The sequence below is a fragment of the Oryctolagus cuniculus genome, chromosome 21 (genome assembly GCF_964237555.1).
Source record: "Oryctolagus cuniculus chromosome 21, mOryCun1.1, whole genome shotgun sequence".
NCBI classification, from domain to species: Eukaryota; Metazoa; Chordata; class Mammalia; order Lagomorpha; family Leporidae; genus Oryctolagus; species Oryctolagus cuniculus.
The window spans coordinates 2,257,597-2,271,803 of NC_091452.1; the positions used below are offsets into that span (position 1 = coordinate 2,257,597).

General features: G+C 65.1%; 1 protein-coding gene across 1 annotated transcript; it reads right to left on the minus strand.

The window, feature by feature from the left end:
- Window positions 1-1,151: 1,151 nt before the first annotated feature.
- On the minus strand, window positions 1,152-3,869 carry FZD10 (frizzled class receptor 10). The gene has a single exon (XM_070066257.1). It carries the CDS (start codon window positions 3,784-3,786, stop codon window positions 2,035-2,037), a length of 1,752 nt encoding a protein of 583 aa, XP_069922358.1. The 5' UTR covers window positions 3,787-3,869; the 3' UTR covers window positions 1,152-2,034.
- Between the last annotated feature and the right edge of the window lie 10,338 nt (window positions 3,870-14,207).

Sequence of the window (14,207 nt, forward strand, 5' to 3'; positions counted from 1 at the left end):
GAGACTTCAGAATCTGGGACACTGCCCCTCACACAGGTCAGGCGACAGAAGGGGAGCAGGGTGTGACCCCGACACGACCGTCCATGCCCCGTCCCCGCAAGGTCTTCCCTGGACAGTCCCCTTTCCCGGGCTTCTGCTGTGACTCCGGCTGCGCAGACCTGGGTGCTGTGTCCCTGCAGCCGAGAAAAGCTCCGACCACAGCAGTCGGCGCCGGGAAAAGTTTGCAGCCGCTCGAGAGCAGAGCGAGAGGGAGCATGTGCCCGGCGGCACCTGGCCCAACTGCACGTCAGACCCCCGCATCTGCTGACAGGATGCGCCCCGCTGAGCGCCGGGCCGCAGAGCACGCCTGCCCTGGGGACCGAGCTGCAAAGCCGGCACAGCTGAAAATGAGCCCCCTGGTTCAGACCCCAGCGCCGCACTGTGCCGGCAGCTCCACACTGCCCTTCTAAAAGCTCCGACCACAACGTCTTTATCCTCCCCAAGAGTGGCAAGAAGGGAGCGTGACAGACACAGTTCCCAACCATCCCATGCCGCCTGAGAGCTGGCTGGGAACAAGCAGTGAACTGATTTTTATTGGGGGAGGGCATTTAAAAATATTATTTCATCCTCCCCAGTGTCCTGCAGGTGTTGTGGGCTTTACATGCATTTCTCTGCCCTCCTAGCCCGGTTCAGCTTCTTGGCCTTCATCCGAAAGCAGCCAGCCTCCTGCTCCCGCACGCTGCAGGTGCGCAGCCCTGGCCCACTCAGCCTTCACCCGAGACCCCCGAGCACCCCTCCGGACACAGCCCTGACCTCAGGCTTCTGCCCCCGGTGCTTAAGAGCTCCGGTTCTGGCTGAGCTGGGTGCGTGCGGCCCCCGGGACGCCTGGTCTGTCTGTGGGGTTCCCGCCACAGTGGGACTGGATGATGCCCCTGGGTCCTCTGGCCAGAACCAGAGCTTAGCTGTGCCTCCGCTCAGCGGCTGTGCGCCTCCTCCGGGAAGCACTCCCGGGACCCAGGGGCACACCTGTGTCCAGGTATGGGGGGAGCGCCCCCTTGTTGGGGTGTCACACCTATGCCTTCCCCGACCCACCCAGCCACCAGGTCACGACCCAGTGCCGTCTCACCGAGGGAGAGCCACGCACGCCCACGGACAAGGGGAAGCCCACAACGCAAACCAAAGAGCATCTTTTATTTTTAATAAAATAGTGGAGCACGAAAAACGCCGTCTCGTACACACGCACACAGCAGCAGCGCCTCCAGACGACACGGGGTGGGGTGGGGGCACCACGCGCGGCGCCTCTCCCTCTGTCCACAGAAACTGCGGTGACAATACAAAGTCACGAGCCCTCTGGGTACTTCTGAACGGCCTCTCCCCTCCCCCGCCTTTCCACAAATCAGTCCACGGGGACAGCAGTGCTGGGTTTCCGTTAAAAAGCCACAAAATGTGACACTGAGAGCCCGGCCTGCTTGTTCTTTTGTTAGGAGGCCTCTTTTGTTGTCTTTATGTACAGCAAAATACTTGTTTCTCTTTTTACTTTCGTGGAGAGAGAAGGAAAAAAATGTATTGCACATGGTTTGAGTTGGCAAACGCTGGGTTCGGTGACGGTTTCTGTCTTGGAGAAAGGCGGCCGTGCCGGTGCCGGCTGCAGCGCCGAGCCTGGCGGAGCGGGAGGGGCTGGCAGGGCCCCTTCTCCCCCCCCCCCCCCCACGAGCTGCTGTCACCCGCAGCCTCCCGGGCAGCGGAAGCTCCTCCCGCAGCAAAGCAGCCCCGGCTCGCACACAGCGCACTTCCGGGGCCATCAGTTCGGTCGCCCCCAGTTAGCGATGCCAGGGCCCCTCACAGAGGAGCTGCCCGCTCCCCAGAAAGCAACCCGGCACCACCCGCGCGTCCCTTCACACGGTCAGTGGGTCACAGCACCCCGAACTCCAGGGTAAACACTTGAGTTATCTCTCAACTTTCATGTTAAAAAACAAACCAAACCAAACCAGAAACACACCGGGCAGGCAAGCAAGCAGAGCTCGGCAGAGACCCCGCGCCTGCCCCGGGGCGAGCTCACACGCAGGTGGGCGGCGGGGCGGGGATCTCGTACTTGCCCTGGTGGGTTTTGGGGGGAGGCTGGGCCTTGGAGTAAATGCCCCCGCCGGCGCCGGCGATGACGCTGGCGGGCTTCCTGCGGCTGCTCCGCCTCAGCCGGCGGCTGCACACGCTCTGCCAGGACTGCAGGGTCTTGGAGGTCCAGACCCACATGCCGCTGGTGATGCCTACGACCAGCAGCATGGACACCTTCACCAGGAAGATCTCCACGGCCGGGATGGAGGCCGCCATGGCGCAGTCCAGGTCCTTGGTCTGGTTGTTCACCCTGCACTTGTGCTGCGTGGCCAGGGTCTTCCAGTAGTCCACGTTCAGGCGCTCGTAGAAGTAGCAGGCGATGACGCAGGTGGCGGGCACGGTGTAGAGCACGGAGAAGACGCCGATCCGCACCATGAGCTTCTCCAGCTTGTCCGTGTTCTCCCCGCCCGTCTTCATGACCCGGCGGATGTGGAAGAGGGCCACGAAGCCGGACAGCACGAAGGACGTGCCCACCACCAGGTAGCAGGCCAGCGGCACCAGCACGAAGCCCGTGAGGGCGTTCACGTCCATGCTGCCCACGTAGCACACGCCGGTCAGCTCGTCGCCCGCCACCCGGCGCATCACCAGCACCACGATGGTCTTCACGGCCGGGATGGCCCAGGCGGCCAGGTGGAAGTAGCTGCTGTTGGCCTCGATGGCCTCGTGGCCCCACTTCTTGCCCGCGGCCAGGAACCAGGTGAGCGTGAGGACCACCCACCAGAGCGAGCTGGCCATGCCGAAGTAGTAGAGCACCAGGAAGACCAGGGTGCAGCCCGTGCTCTCCAGCCCCTCCTGGATCACGTAGCGCTGGCCGCTGTCCCGGTCGCACGCGATGCTCTCGGCGCCCGCGAAGAGGCGGATGATGTAGCCCACGGAGTAGACGCAGTAGCACATGGAGAGGAAGATGATGGGGCGCTCGGGGTACCGGAAGCGCGCCGGGTCGATGAGGAAGGTGAGCACGGTGAAGGCGCTGGACAGGAAGCACAGCACGGACCACACGGCCAGCCAGACCACGGCGAAGCGCTTGTCGGCGCGGCTCCAGTACACGTCCACGTCCGGCGCGCACAGCGGCGCGCACGCCGCGCTCTTGCCCACGTGGTGGAACTTGCCCGGGTTGTCGCAGCCGGCGCGCCCGGGGCCGCCCTCCCGCGGCGGGGGCTCCTGCGCGCCCGGCGGCCGCTGCGGCCGGAAGAGCGGCGGGAAGAGGCCGGCGCCGCGGCGGGGCTCCTCCGAGCCGTTGTGCGGCGGCTCCATGCACAGGTAGTTGGGGTCGTTCTGGCTGGGCAGCTTGGCGCAGTCCAGCGAGTCTGGCCACCTGAAGTTGAACTGCTCCATGATGGGCGAGCACTTGAGGCGGGCCTGCTCGCACATGACGCGGCAGGCGGGGATGGGCGTCGAGACCTGCTCGGTGCACATGGGCGCGTACAGCGAGCACAGGAAGAAGCGCAGGTGTCCGTGGCAGCCGTACTCCACGAGCGGCGCGAACTCGTGCAGCTGGATGGCGGCCTCGCGCTGGTCCTCGTGGCCCATCAGGTTGGGCATGCGCGTCGAGTTGTAGCCGATGTCCTTGCACATGGGGATCTCGATGGGCTGGCACTGGCCGTCGCCCGGGCGCTCGCGGTCCAGGGAGCCGATGGCGGCGCACGAGCCCACCACCTGCAGCAGCAGCCACAGGCGCGGGCCCGGGCGCCGCATGCTGGCGTCGGAGGGGGCCGCGCGCGCGCGCGCACACGTCCGCGCGCCCCCCGCCCCCGCTTCAGGGCCGCCGCGCCCGCGCGCGGGCTGCGGGCGCCGGGCCCCCGCCCATGCCCGCGCGGCGACCCCGGCCCGCCCGGCTCGCCTCCGCCGCCGAGCGCCCGGCCGGCCGGTCCCGGGCAGCGAGAGGGGCCCCCGGAGCTCCCGGCGCGGGCTTCCACCCTCGGCCGCGGCGCGCGGGGCGCGGGGCGCGCGGCGGCTCCTCCCTCCCCGCGCCGGCCTCCGCCCGCCAGCCCGGCCCGGCCCGGCCGGCAGCTGCTCCGCGGTTTGCGTCCCGGGAGGAGAAGACTCGCGGAAAAAAAAAGGAGGCGAGGGGGGAAAAGCCGAGCGGCGACAGGCCCCGCCCCCGCCCCGCCGCGCGCGCCCCGCCCCGCCCCGCCGCCGCTTTGCATGAGAAAAGCCCCGCGGCCCGCGCTGCCCCGGCCCGCTCCGGGCCCCGCGGGGGCCGAGCCCCCCGCCGCCAGCCCGCCCCCGGCCCACCCGCCCTCCCGTCGGGCGCGCAGCCCCCGGGCGCCCCGTCTCGGCCCGGCCTCCCGCCCGCAGGACGCCCAGGCTGCTCGGGGCCCGGCGGGGGGCCGCGCGCCTCTCCCCGACTCCTCCGGTGGGTCCCAGGCGGAGGGCGGTTTCGGAGAGGGGTGGGATCTGCCTTTTACAGCCTGGGCCATAAAGCGGGCCCTGGGCTCCTAAAAGCGCCGCATCTCCCCCGGAGGGGCGGGGCTGGGCCGGGGGGCTCCGGCTCCGGGCCGGGGTTGCCTTTGAAATTTCAAAGCGGCGAGCGAGGGGGAGGGGCGGAAGCCGATTTGGGGGCCGCGGCTCCGAGGCGGCGCGCGGGGGAGGGGAGCCGCGTCCCGGGACCTCTGGCGCCGCCCCCGCCCCGGGAGGAGGGGGCTCGCGGCCCCGCCGGGCTCCCGGGGCGGCGCGGCCTGCGCGCTGGGGGCGGTCGCTCGCTCCCTCGCTCTCGTCGGGCGCCGGAGTGACCCGCGGGGGCGCGGCCAGGCGGCAGCCCCGCAAGCCAGGACGGACCTGGGGGCGCGCTCGCTGCGGCCCCCCGCAGCTGGGACCGCACCCCGGGACCCCGCTTCCCTGCGCCCCCGCGAAGGAGCAGGGCCCTGGCGCGCGCCTTCCTTCGCGGCGGAAGCGGGGCGTGCGGCCCCGCGTGGGCGAGATCCGCGGGAGGGCGCGTGCCCCACAGAACTTGCGGAGCGGGGTCCCCGGGCGCCCCGCAGCGGGAGCGGATCCAGGGGCGCGTCGAGCCGAGTTCTTTCCCCGGGAAACGGCACTTAGAGCCGTTTTTAGAACAATTTCCCCCGCTTTCGGTGTATTGAGTTATTTCCCAAACTTTGTAAAGTGGAACACGCCGCAGCCTGGCTCAGCTCTTCTAGAATTCTCCCCCCGCCCCGCGTCCCTGCCCCATCCTCTCGGCCCCTCCGAGGAGGCGCCGCGGCCGGAGCGCGCCCCTGCCCGAGCCTCGGGGTGCCGCTGGCCCCGCCGGCGCAGCTCCGTCCGGCAGCACCGCCTCGCTGGACTTTCATTTTTTTTTTTTTAATAACCACGTCTGCGGGAGCGCTGGGCGCGGCCCGGCCCAGGGAGGCCGCGGCCGGCTCTGGAACTAATAAGTGAAAGGGCCTTTGATGGCTGCAGCTGCGGAGACCCCCGCTTTATCTCCCGCGTGCTCCCCCGCGCGCGCGCTCGGGCCGGCGGCTCCGCGGAGCGCCAGGTCCCCCGCTGCTCGCCGCCCGGGCCTCGCCGCGCAGAATGGGGAGGAATTTTATGGCTGTCTTTCCCCCTCAGCCCTTTTTTCTTTTGTCTTCTTTGAAGAATGACTTTAGACGTTTTATTTACATATTTAACCACGGATGAAAGAGGGGAAAGAAAGCGCCGGGGACCGTCGTGGGAATCGCGATGGGCCCAACTGGATGGAAACCCTACCGGGCCTCTGGGGTCCGAGCGCAGGTTTTTAATGCAACTTTGTAATTAAACCCGATCTCAGAGAACGTGGCGGCGGGAGCGCTTTCCAGCCCGGCCACCTAAAAAAAAATAATAAAAAAAAGATAATTCCCTTTAAAGATTCTCCGCGCTCAGGTTCCCGCAAACGAGGCTTTGGGGAGGGCAGGGCCGAGCTGGGTGCTGTCCCGACTCCTCTCCGCAGAGGCGTCGCCAGGCTTGGCTGAAGCCCAGAGTCGCATCTCCTGGTGTTCGGTCCGTGGGAGTCGCCGAGCACCGGGCCGGCCTCTCCGACACGGGATCACGGAAAACCCAGATGACGCGTTTCAGACGGAAAGCCCCAAGGCTCGCGGCAGTAGACGCTAAACCGCACACCTGGCACTCTGCGGGTAACTGGAAGCGTGAGCCGGTGGAACCGGCGCGAGAGGCGAGTGCCCATGCAGGACCCAGCCCTGGGCTTCGCAGCCCTGCGGGTTGACCTTCGGGTCAGAGCAGAAAGTGGTGTGTGGGCTGACAGCTGCTCCCCGACCGACCTCGGCCGGCGCCTCCCGGCAGAAACGTGGGAGCTGACACAGCACACGCGGGCGCGGTCTGTGTCCTCGCGGCCGGGCCCCACACCTTCCTTGGGAAGCTCCAGAGCCACCCGGAGCCCGCAGAGGGGACAGGGACGCTTCGGGGCGCCCAGAAGCCACTCGTGGGGCTTTGGGGAGTGGGCAGGGCGAGAGGCAGGCAGAGGCGTGCCCTTGGTGCGGGCGTTGCTCCCGCCAGCCGGTGGCGGTGGCTATTATAGGGCTGCTTGCCCTGGACCCGGTTTGAAATATTAGCAGGGTTTCCGTGGGGGGCCTTGGTGTGAATTGCAAATCAGACCGCGGCTGTAATCCTCTTTCAGGGCCGGGCTTTGCATCACTGGCGTCCGCCCGGCTCCCTACTGCTTCTGGCGCAGAAGGGACCATTCAAGGGGGCAGCTTCTCTCCTCTGTTCCCACACTCCAAAAAACAGCCCGGCACACAGACACCCTCCAACCAAATTAGATTAAACTCCTTCCCTTCCACCGCCGTTAGCCTTTTCACTGCCCGGCTGCCGGCGCGGCGCCTGCTCCCTTAAAGACACAGTGCTGTTTTTGCGCCCACCCCCAAGGACAACAGCAGACTTGACGGGGTGGGGTGGGCTGCCCCCCACCCAGTTACGGACAGGCCCAGCGCATTCTGCTGTGAAATGCAAGCAAACCAGCCCTAACCTGCAGCCGCCCCCCCCCCCCAGGGAAAGGGTTCTGATGGGCCTGAGTTCCCAACAAGGACGTGGGAGGAAAGTCACAGAGGAATGAAAAGAGCGTGTGTGTGCCTGCACATGTGTGTGTGTGTGCCTGCACATGTGTGTGCGATTTTGATTTGCATGTCTGCTCCAAGCAGCCCTCAGGACACCCAGGTGCCTGATCAGTTGTGTTGCTCTGTGATCCCTGGCCCCTGCTGCCGCCCCTTCTTGCCGGGTGTGTGTGTGTGTGTGTGTGTGTGTGTGTGTGACACCAAGCTGGCACCTGGCCTTACAAAGAGCCAAGGACCAGCCGAGACTGCTTCCTGTTGGCGTGGGAAGCCCCTCGGCCAGGGGCTGACTGGGGCACCCGGATGCCAGTGTCAAGGTCTGGATTGGAAAATCCCTGCGGTCTAGCTGCGTCTGGTCTCTGTGCCTCTGTGTTCTCGTCTGCGAAATGGACCCAGCAGCACCCGCTCCTCACAGGGTGCACGGGAGCATCTGTGGCCGTGCGGGCAGGGGTGTGGGGAGCTGGCCACGCTGGGATCACAGTAACCCTAACTGACCACTGCAAGTGACCCACAGAAAGGCCCACTGGAGCCCAAGCCCACTGATGGCGTTGGACAGGTGTCAAGCAGTGGAGGGCCTTGGGGGTCCAGGGCACCAGCCTGTGGGCAGCAGAGCCCAGAGCCCCTCGCAGCCCTGCTGCCCCTCAGAAACAGGGAGCCTGGCCTCTGGGATGAGCTCCCGTGCCTGTGTGTGCCTGTGGGCAGCAGCAGGGAGAGGTCAGGGCGTGTGGCCCTACCCGGCCCTGCTGGACGCGCCCTGGGAACTGGATCTTCAGCTTTCTCTCGTTTGCAGGGATTCCTGGGGCCGGCCGTGCAAGGCTCCGCCTCGTGCCTCATCGCGTGAGCGTTCATCTTGGGGCTGACACACGCATGTGCGTGCACACACATGCCCCATTTCAGAGCTGATGCCCACTCCTCCGTGCAGCGTCCACAGAGCTCTGTCTCCGCATGGCTGCCCTCTGCCTGTCCTCGGGCCGCTCACCTGCCCGCGCTGTCCGAGGACCTGGCCCGAGTTCTCCGGTGTCGGTGTCCTGTCTGCACTCCAGGTGCGGTGGGCTCAGGTCCGACACCTCTGCCCTGTTGGAGCCGGGGTCAGTGGGGAGCAGGTGACCGGAGACACTGTTGCTGTGCACACCCAGCATGGGGGCGCAGGGTGGCTGGGGTGAGCAGGGGTTGAGAGTGAGGCGGGGGTCCCTGGGGAGTTTGAGGGCTCAGAGCTGGGATGCAGTGAGTGAGGGTCAGGCCCAGGGCCCTGGGGGACGGGCGGGAGCCACGGCAGGCCTCTGGAACTCTGCTGAGTAGCATGGGAGCCGCAAGTGCAGGGAGGCCACGGTCTGGCCTCTGCCTGGGCTAGCGGCTGCAGGGGAGGGTGCCGGGGACCCCAGGTGGGTTCTGCTCAGATACGGAAGAGGCAGGCCCGGCTGGAGTCCACACCTCTCCCCGGCGCTGCCCTGACACAGCACAGGGCACTCGTGAGCACCCACTGACCCTCGCTGGGGAGTCCACCTGGCTTTGTGTGTGAGTCTCAGGGACCCCAGGAGGGAGCCCCTGCGGGGTGGGCGGAGGGGTCCTAGAATCGCCCCCTGGAGGAGTGGAGGCCAGGGAAGCAGCTGTGGCTGCAGAGCCCCCTGCTTCTGGGGGTTCCGGTGGGCTGTGTGCCCCACCCCGCTCCTGACCCTCGCTCCTGTGTGGGTGAGACCCCAGCTGCGTGCCTGCATCCCACGGCCCAGCGACAGCCATTGTCAGCAAGCACAGGGACGTGGGGGCCGAGTCCCGTGAGGGCCGTGTGCAGCCACGGGAGCGAGGCATGGGGAGCAGGGGCGGCTGGGCCCCGGGCTGGAAGGTGCAGGAGGCGCCTCCCCTGCTGATGTCCGCCATGGCTCTGGCCTGCAGGACTGGGCACAGCAGGTCTTGTCTCCGGCGGTGGTGGAAGCTTCCAAAACTCTTGCTCCTCACACACGGCGCTGGACACACCCGGCTTTGCGTCAGCACCTCTGTCCACTGCTTTCCCAGGGTTTCTCAGTCTTGTGTCGCTTTCAGTCGTCACTGTGCTGTGCTGGGGGCAGGGCTGTCTGGCTTGTGGGTCCCTTCCAGAGGCCAGGGACGGGGAAGGAGGCAGCATCATAGCAGGGCTCATTCATTCAGTCAGTCAGTCATTCGCAAGTGGACACCCGTGCCTCTCTACTCGGTCAGAGAAGCTGAAGAGAGAGATGGCCACACCTGTGTGCCGAGGGCCCAGTGCACACCACACGCGTCTTCAGGTGGTGCTGTGTTTTAAAGACACAGAGAGAGAGAGAGAGAGAGAGAGAGAGGTCTTCCATCTGATGGTTCACCCCCCCACCAGGAGCCAGGAGCTTCAACCGGATCTTCCACATGGGTGCAGGGGCCCAAGCACTTGGGTCATCTTCCATTGCTTCCCAGGGTCATTAACAGGGAGCTGGATCGGAAGTGGAGCAGCCGGGACACGGACTGGTGCCCAAGTGGGATGCTGGTGCTGCAGATGGTCGCTTTACCCGCTGTGCCACAGTGCCAGCCCCTAGTGAACTTCAGTTTTATCTAAGATGTATTTATTTACTTGGAAGGCAGGGTGACAGAGAGGGGACACACACACACACACACACACGCACACAGGGCTTCCTTTTCCCTGCTTCACTCCTCAGATGGCTGCAGCAGCCAGGACGGGGCCAGGCCATAGCCAGGAGCGCAGAGCCCCATCCGGGTCTCCCACGTGGGTACAGGGCCCACATGCCCAGGCCATCTGCTGTTGTCTCCCAGGTGCATTAGCAGGGAGCTGGGCAGGACGCAGCGCGCGGGGACACAAGCTGGCGCCATGTTGTGAGCTTCAACACATCCACGTGTTTCATACGAAAGCTGGCGCTGTCAGCTCCTCCAGTAGACGCTTGCGGTCTGGCCACGGTCCGGCCGCCCCTGTGCCCTGCAGACGGACTCCGCGTCCAGCTCTGCACCAGCCCTGCGCTGCGGCAAAGCCCCCCCGGCGGGCCCCCACCAGGACCCAGAGTCACCGCGGCTCAGCACAGACACTGCCTCCCAGACACGCCTGGCTCTCGTCTGAGCCGCGTGGCCCCAGCCAGGCTTCAGTGAGGAGGGGTGCACCATCGGCCCCGCCCCAGCCCCCAGAGGCGCTGTGGGGAGCTCGGGCTGCCTCCTCGGGAATGTGGGCCAGGGCCTGGCCCGGTCTCAGACGCGTTCCGCCGCCAGCACTTGCGGCAAATTGGAATAATTAATACCCCCACTTCAGACGCCCCCGCTTCCAGGGCCCCATTAATCTCCAGGTGGGCTCCCGTCACCTCCCAGCACCCGTGTTCACCCCCGGGGGGACGGAAGGCGGCCCTGGCCGGAGCTCGCCTGGAGCTGCCCCGTTGAAGGTGCTGCTGCCCTGGGCTCTGTCTGGGCCAAGCCTGTGCCTTCCACAGGCACCGCCGGTTCCTGCCCTGAGAAGCCGGGACTCTGTCGGCAGCAGGTGGTGGGCTGCGTGGCTTTGTGGGACCTGTGTCATGAGGCAGAAGTGCTGCTTCCCAGAGGGCTGTGGGGCAGGCGGAGCCAGGGAGGAGGGCCAGGTGCCCTGGGGCTGGGGGCGGGTGGGAGAGGGAGGCAGGGGCCTGGGACCCACAGAATAAGGCTGGGCTGCCCCTGACCCACCCCTGGTGCCAGGATTCAAGCCAGAAACCGGAAAGCAGCACTCCTGGGCCTGAGGTGGGCTTGGCCGGAGCTCACTGCTGGGTCCAGGGTGGGTGCTGGTAGCAGAGCAGCACGGGAGGGGGACAGGAGCTAATCGCCACTGAGCCCCGTGAAAGACAGCCAGGAAGGACAGCCGGGGAAACCTCTGGCCCTGGCCCTGCTCCACCTCCTGCGTTGGCCAGCTCTGCCCGGGCCCCTCCCTCTGAGCTGCGTGGTCATGGGGTCCCTTGGTCCGGGTGACCAGGGGCACTGATGGCTGTGCATCTTTGGAGACGAGACTCCCACTTGGTTTTTGTTCCTGTTGTAGGGGGATTTTTCCCTGTGGACCCTGATGTTGGCCAGTAGTGGGCTCGTGGGCGGATGGACAGGTGGACAGGGTGTGCAGAATGCCGGCCGGTTCCACTGGTAAACCGTCCTCGGGCAAGAGGACGCTGGCAGCTCTGTGCCATCCTTACTGTCCCCGTTTCTCAGCCAGAAAGACTGAGGCCAGAAAGGTGAGGCCGGGCAGAGCGGGAGCAGCTCCCGGCCTCCTCAGCCTATGTCCTGTGCCCCCTGGCCCCTGGGCAGAGTGGCTGGAGCTCGGCTTCGGAGCTGCACAGGCTCAGAAAGCAACGAGGACGCCTTGTGAGGAGCAGGCCACCAGGTGGGGACCCTTGGGAGGGACGCTGGAACGGTGGCTTTGCTGGCCTCGGGGCCCCCACGTGCAGGAGTCCACACACACGGTGCCTCCTCCACCTCTGCCACCCTCGACCAGTCCTGCTGTGTCCCCGGCAGCCTGCCCGGCGGGTGCTGACGCCCGAGCTACAGGTGAACCTAAGAGGTGCTGATGCTGGCAGGAGCCCCGCCCCGGGGAGCCTGTGCCGGTCCTGTCCCAAACAGGCTCCACCCACGGCCCACGTCTGCACGTCTGCCACCCAGAGCCGCCTGACCCAGTCTTTCCCAGAGTCCTCCTGTGATAGCGCCTTGATCAACACACATGACAACACAACACCCACAGCACTCACATGACACAACTCACAACACTCACAACATGACAAAAACAACACACAACACACATGGCACATGACACAGCACACAAAAGACAACATGACACGTACACAGGCACATGGCAAATACAACACATAGTGCACACAGCATGACACATGACAACACATAAAACACAATACATGCAACAACACCCACACACAACACATGACGCACAAGGACATGATGCACACAACACACGTGACATACAACACAACGCATGATAGCATATACAACACACATGACAGCATACATGACACAATACATACAACAAGTCAGGCACAGCATGACACAACACAGACACCACACACAACACACATGACACAATACAAATGCTTTCTTCTGGCCACAGGATGCATGCGTGCGTGTTCCTTGCATGAAATGTGTGAAGCCTGAATGCAGGCCAGGCAATGAGAGTGAGAAGTGTGGGCAGCCCCCACCGAGACGCCCGGCGCTGCTGTGCTGCGCCCGCAAGTCAGAGTTATATAGAGGAGTGAGAGAGAGAGAGAGAGAGAGAGAGGTCTTTCATCCGATGGTTCACTCCCCAATTGGCCGCAACAGATGGAGCTGCGCCGATCTGAAGCCAGGAGCCAGGAGCTTCTTCCAGGTCTCCCACGTGGGTGCAGGGGCCCAAGGACTTGGGCATCTTCTACTGCTTTCCCAGGCCACAGCAGAGCTGGATTGGAAGTGGAGCAGCTGGGTCTTGAACCGGTGCCCATATGGGATGCCGGCGCTTCAGGCCAGGACGTCAACCTGCTGCACCACAGCACCAGCCCCGAAATATTCTTTCTAAAAAAGATTTATTCATTTATTTGAAAGGCAGAGTGAGAGAGAGAGGAGAGACCAGGGTGGGGGAGGCCAGGGCTGGACCAGGCTGAAGCCAGGAGCTGGGAACTCCACCCTGGTCTCCCCTGTGGGTGCAGGCCGTCACCTGCTGCCTTCCCAGGTGGTAGCAGGGAGCTGGAGCAGACTGAAGTCGCGCTCTGCTGTGGGTGCTGTGTCCCAGGCTACACTATGCCGACCCCACATGAAGTCTTCTTAGAGAGGAGTGTAGGGACTGGTGCTGTGGCATGGCGGGTAAAGCCTCTGCCTGCGATGCTGGCATCCCATAAGGGAGCCAGTCCGTGTTCTGGCTGCTCCACTTGCCATCCAGCTCTCTGCTGTGGCCTGGGAAAGCAGTGGAAGGTGGCCCAAGTGCTTGTGCCCTTGTACCCACGTGGGAGACCAGGAAGAAGCTCCCGGCTCCTGGCTTCCACCTGGCCCAGTGCAGGCCACTGCGGTTATCTGAGGAGTGAACCAGCGGATGGAAGATCTCTCTATCTCTCTCTCTAACTCTTTCAAATAAGTAAATAAACCTTTAAAACAGAGTGGGTGTGGCCAGTCCACATGCAAGTATGCAGCTGCACCCTGGTTTATAGAGGAGCCCTGCTGCTGGGACAGACGCTGTGCAGTTCCTCTCTCATCTCCCAGGCTCCAACCTTCAGCTGGGTCAGAACATCTCCCACTCTGCTGTCTCCTCCCAGACCCTGGGGACGGAGTTCCTGGCGCTGGAGCAAGAGGCCATCGCCTGGTTTTCTGCACGTGTGCAAGCGCAGCCTGCTGTTCATCCAGCTACGGGGGGTGGGCTCAGAGCAGGAGGTGGGCTCAGAGCAGGGGGTGGGCTCAGAGTATGAAGGGTGGGCTCAGAGCAAGGGGTGGGCTCAGAGCAGGGGGTGGGCTCAGAGCAGGAGGTGGGCTCAGAGCAGGGGGTGGGCTCAGAACAAGGTGGGCTCAGAGCAAGGGGTGGGCTCAGAGCAGGAGGTGGGCTCAGAGCAAGGGGTGGGCTCAGAGTATGAAGGGTGGGCTCAGAGCAAGGGGTGGGCTCAGAGCAGGGGGTGGGCTCACAGTGTGGGGGTGGACTCAGAGCAGGGGGTGGGCTTAGAGCAGGGGGTGGGCTCAGAGCAGGGGGGTGGGCTCACAGTGTGGGGGTGGGCACAGAGCGTAGGGGTGGGCTCACAGTGTGGGGGTGGGCTCAGAGCGTAGGGGTGGGCTCACAGTGTGAGGGTGGGCTCAGAGCAAGGGGGTGGGCTCAGAGCAGGAGGTGGGCTCAGAGCAGGGGGTGGGCTCACAGCGTGGGGGTGGGCTCAGAGCAGGGGGTGGGCTCAGAGCAGGGGGGTGGGCTCACAGTGTGGGGGTGGGCACAGAGCGTAGGGGTGGGCTCACAGTGTGAGGGTGGGCTCAGAGCAAGGGGGTGGGCTCAGAGCAGGGGGTGGGTTCAGAACAAGGTGGGCTCAGAGCATGGGGGTGGGCTCAGAGCAGGGAGGTGGGTTGCACACTGCCCCTACCCGAGTGTGCATGGACAGTTTTCCACAAGTGCAGTGACGTGGAGCAGACAGGTGG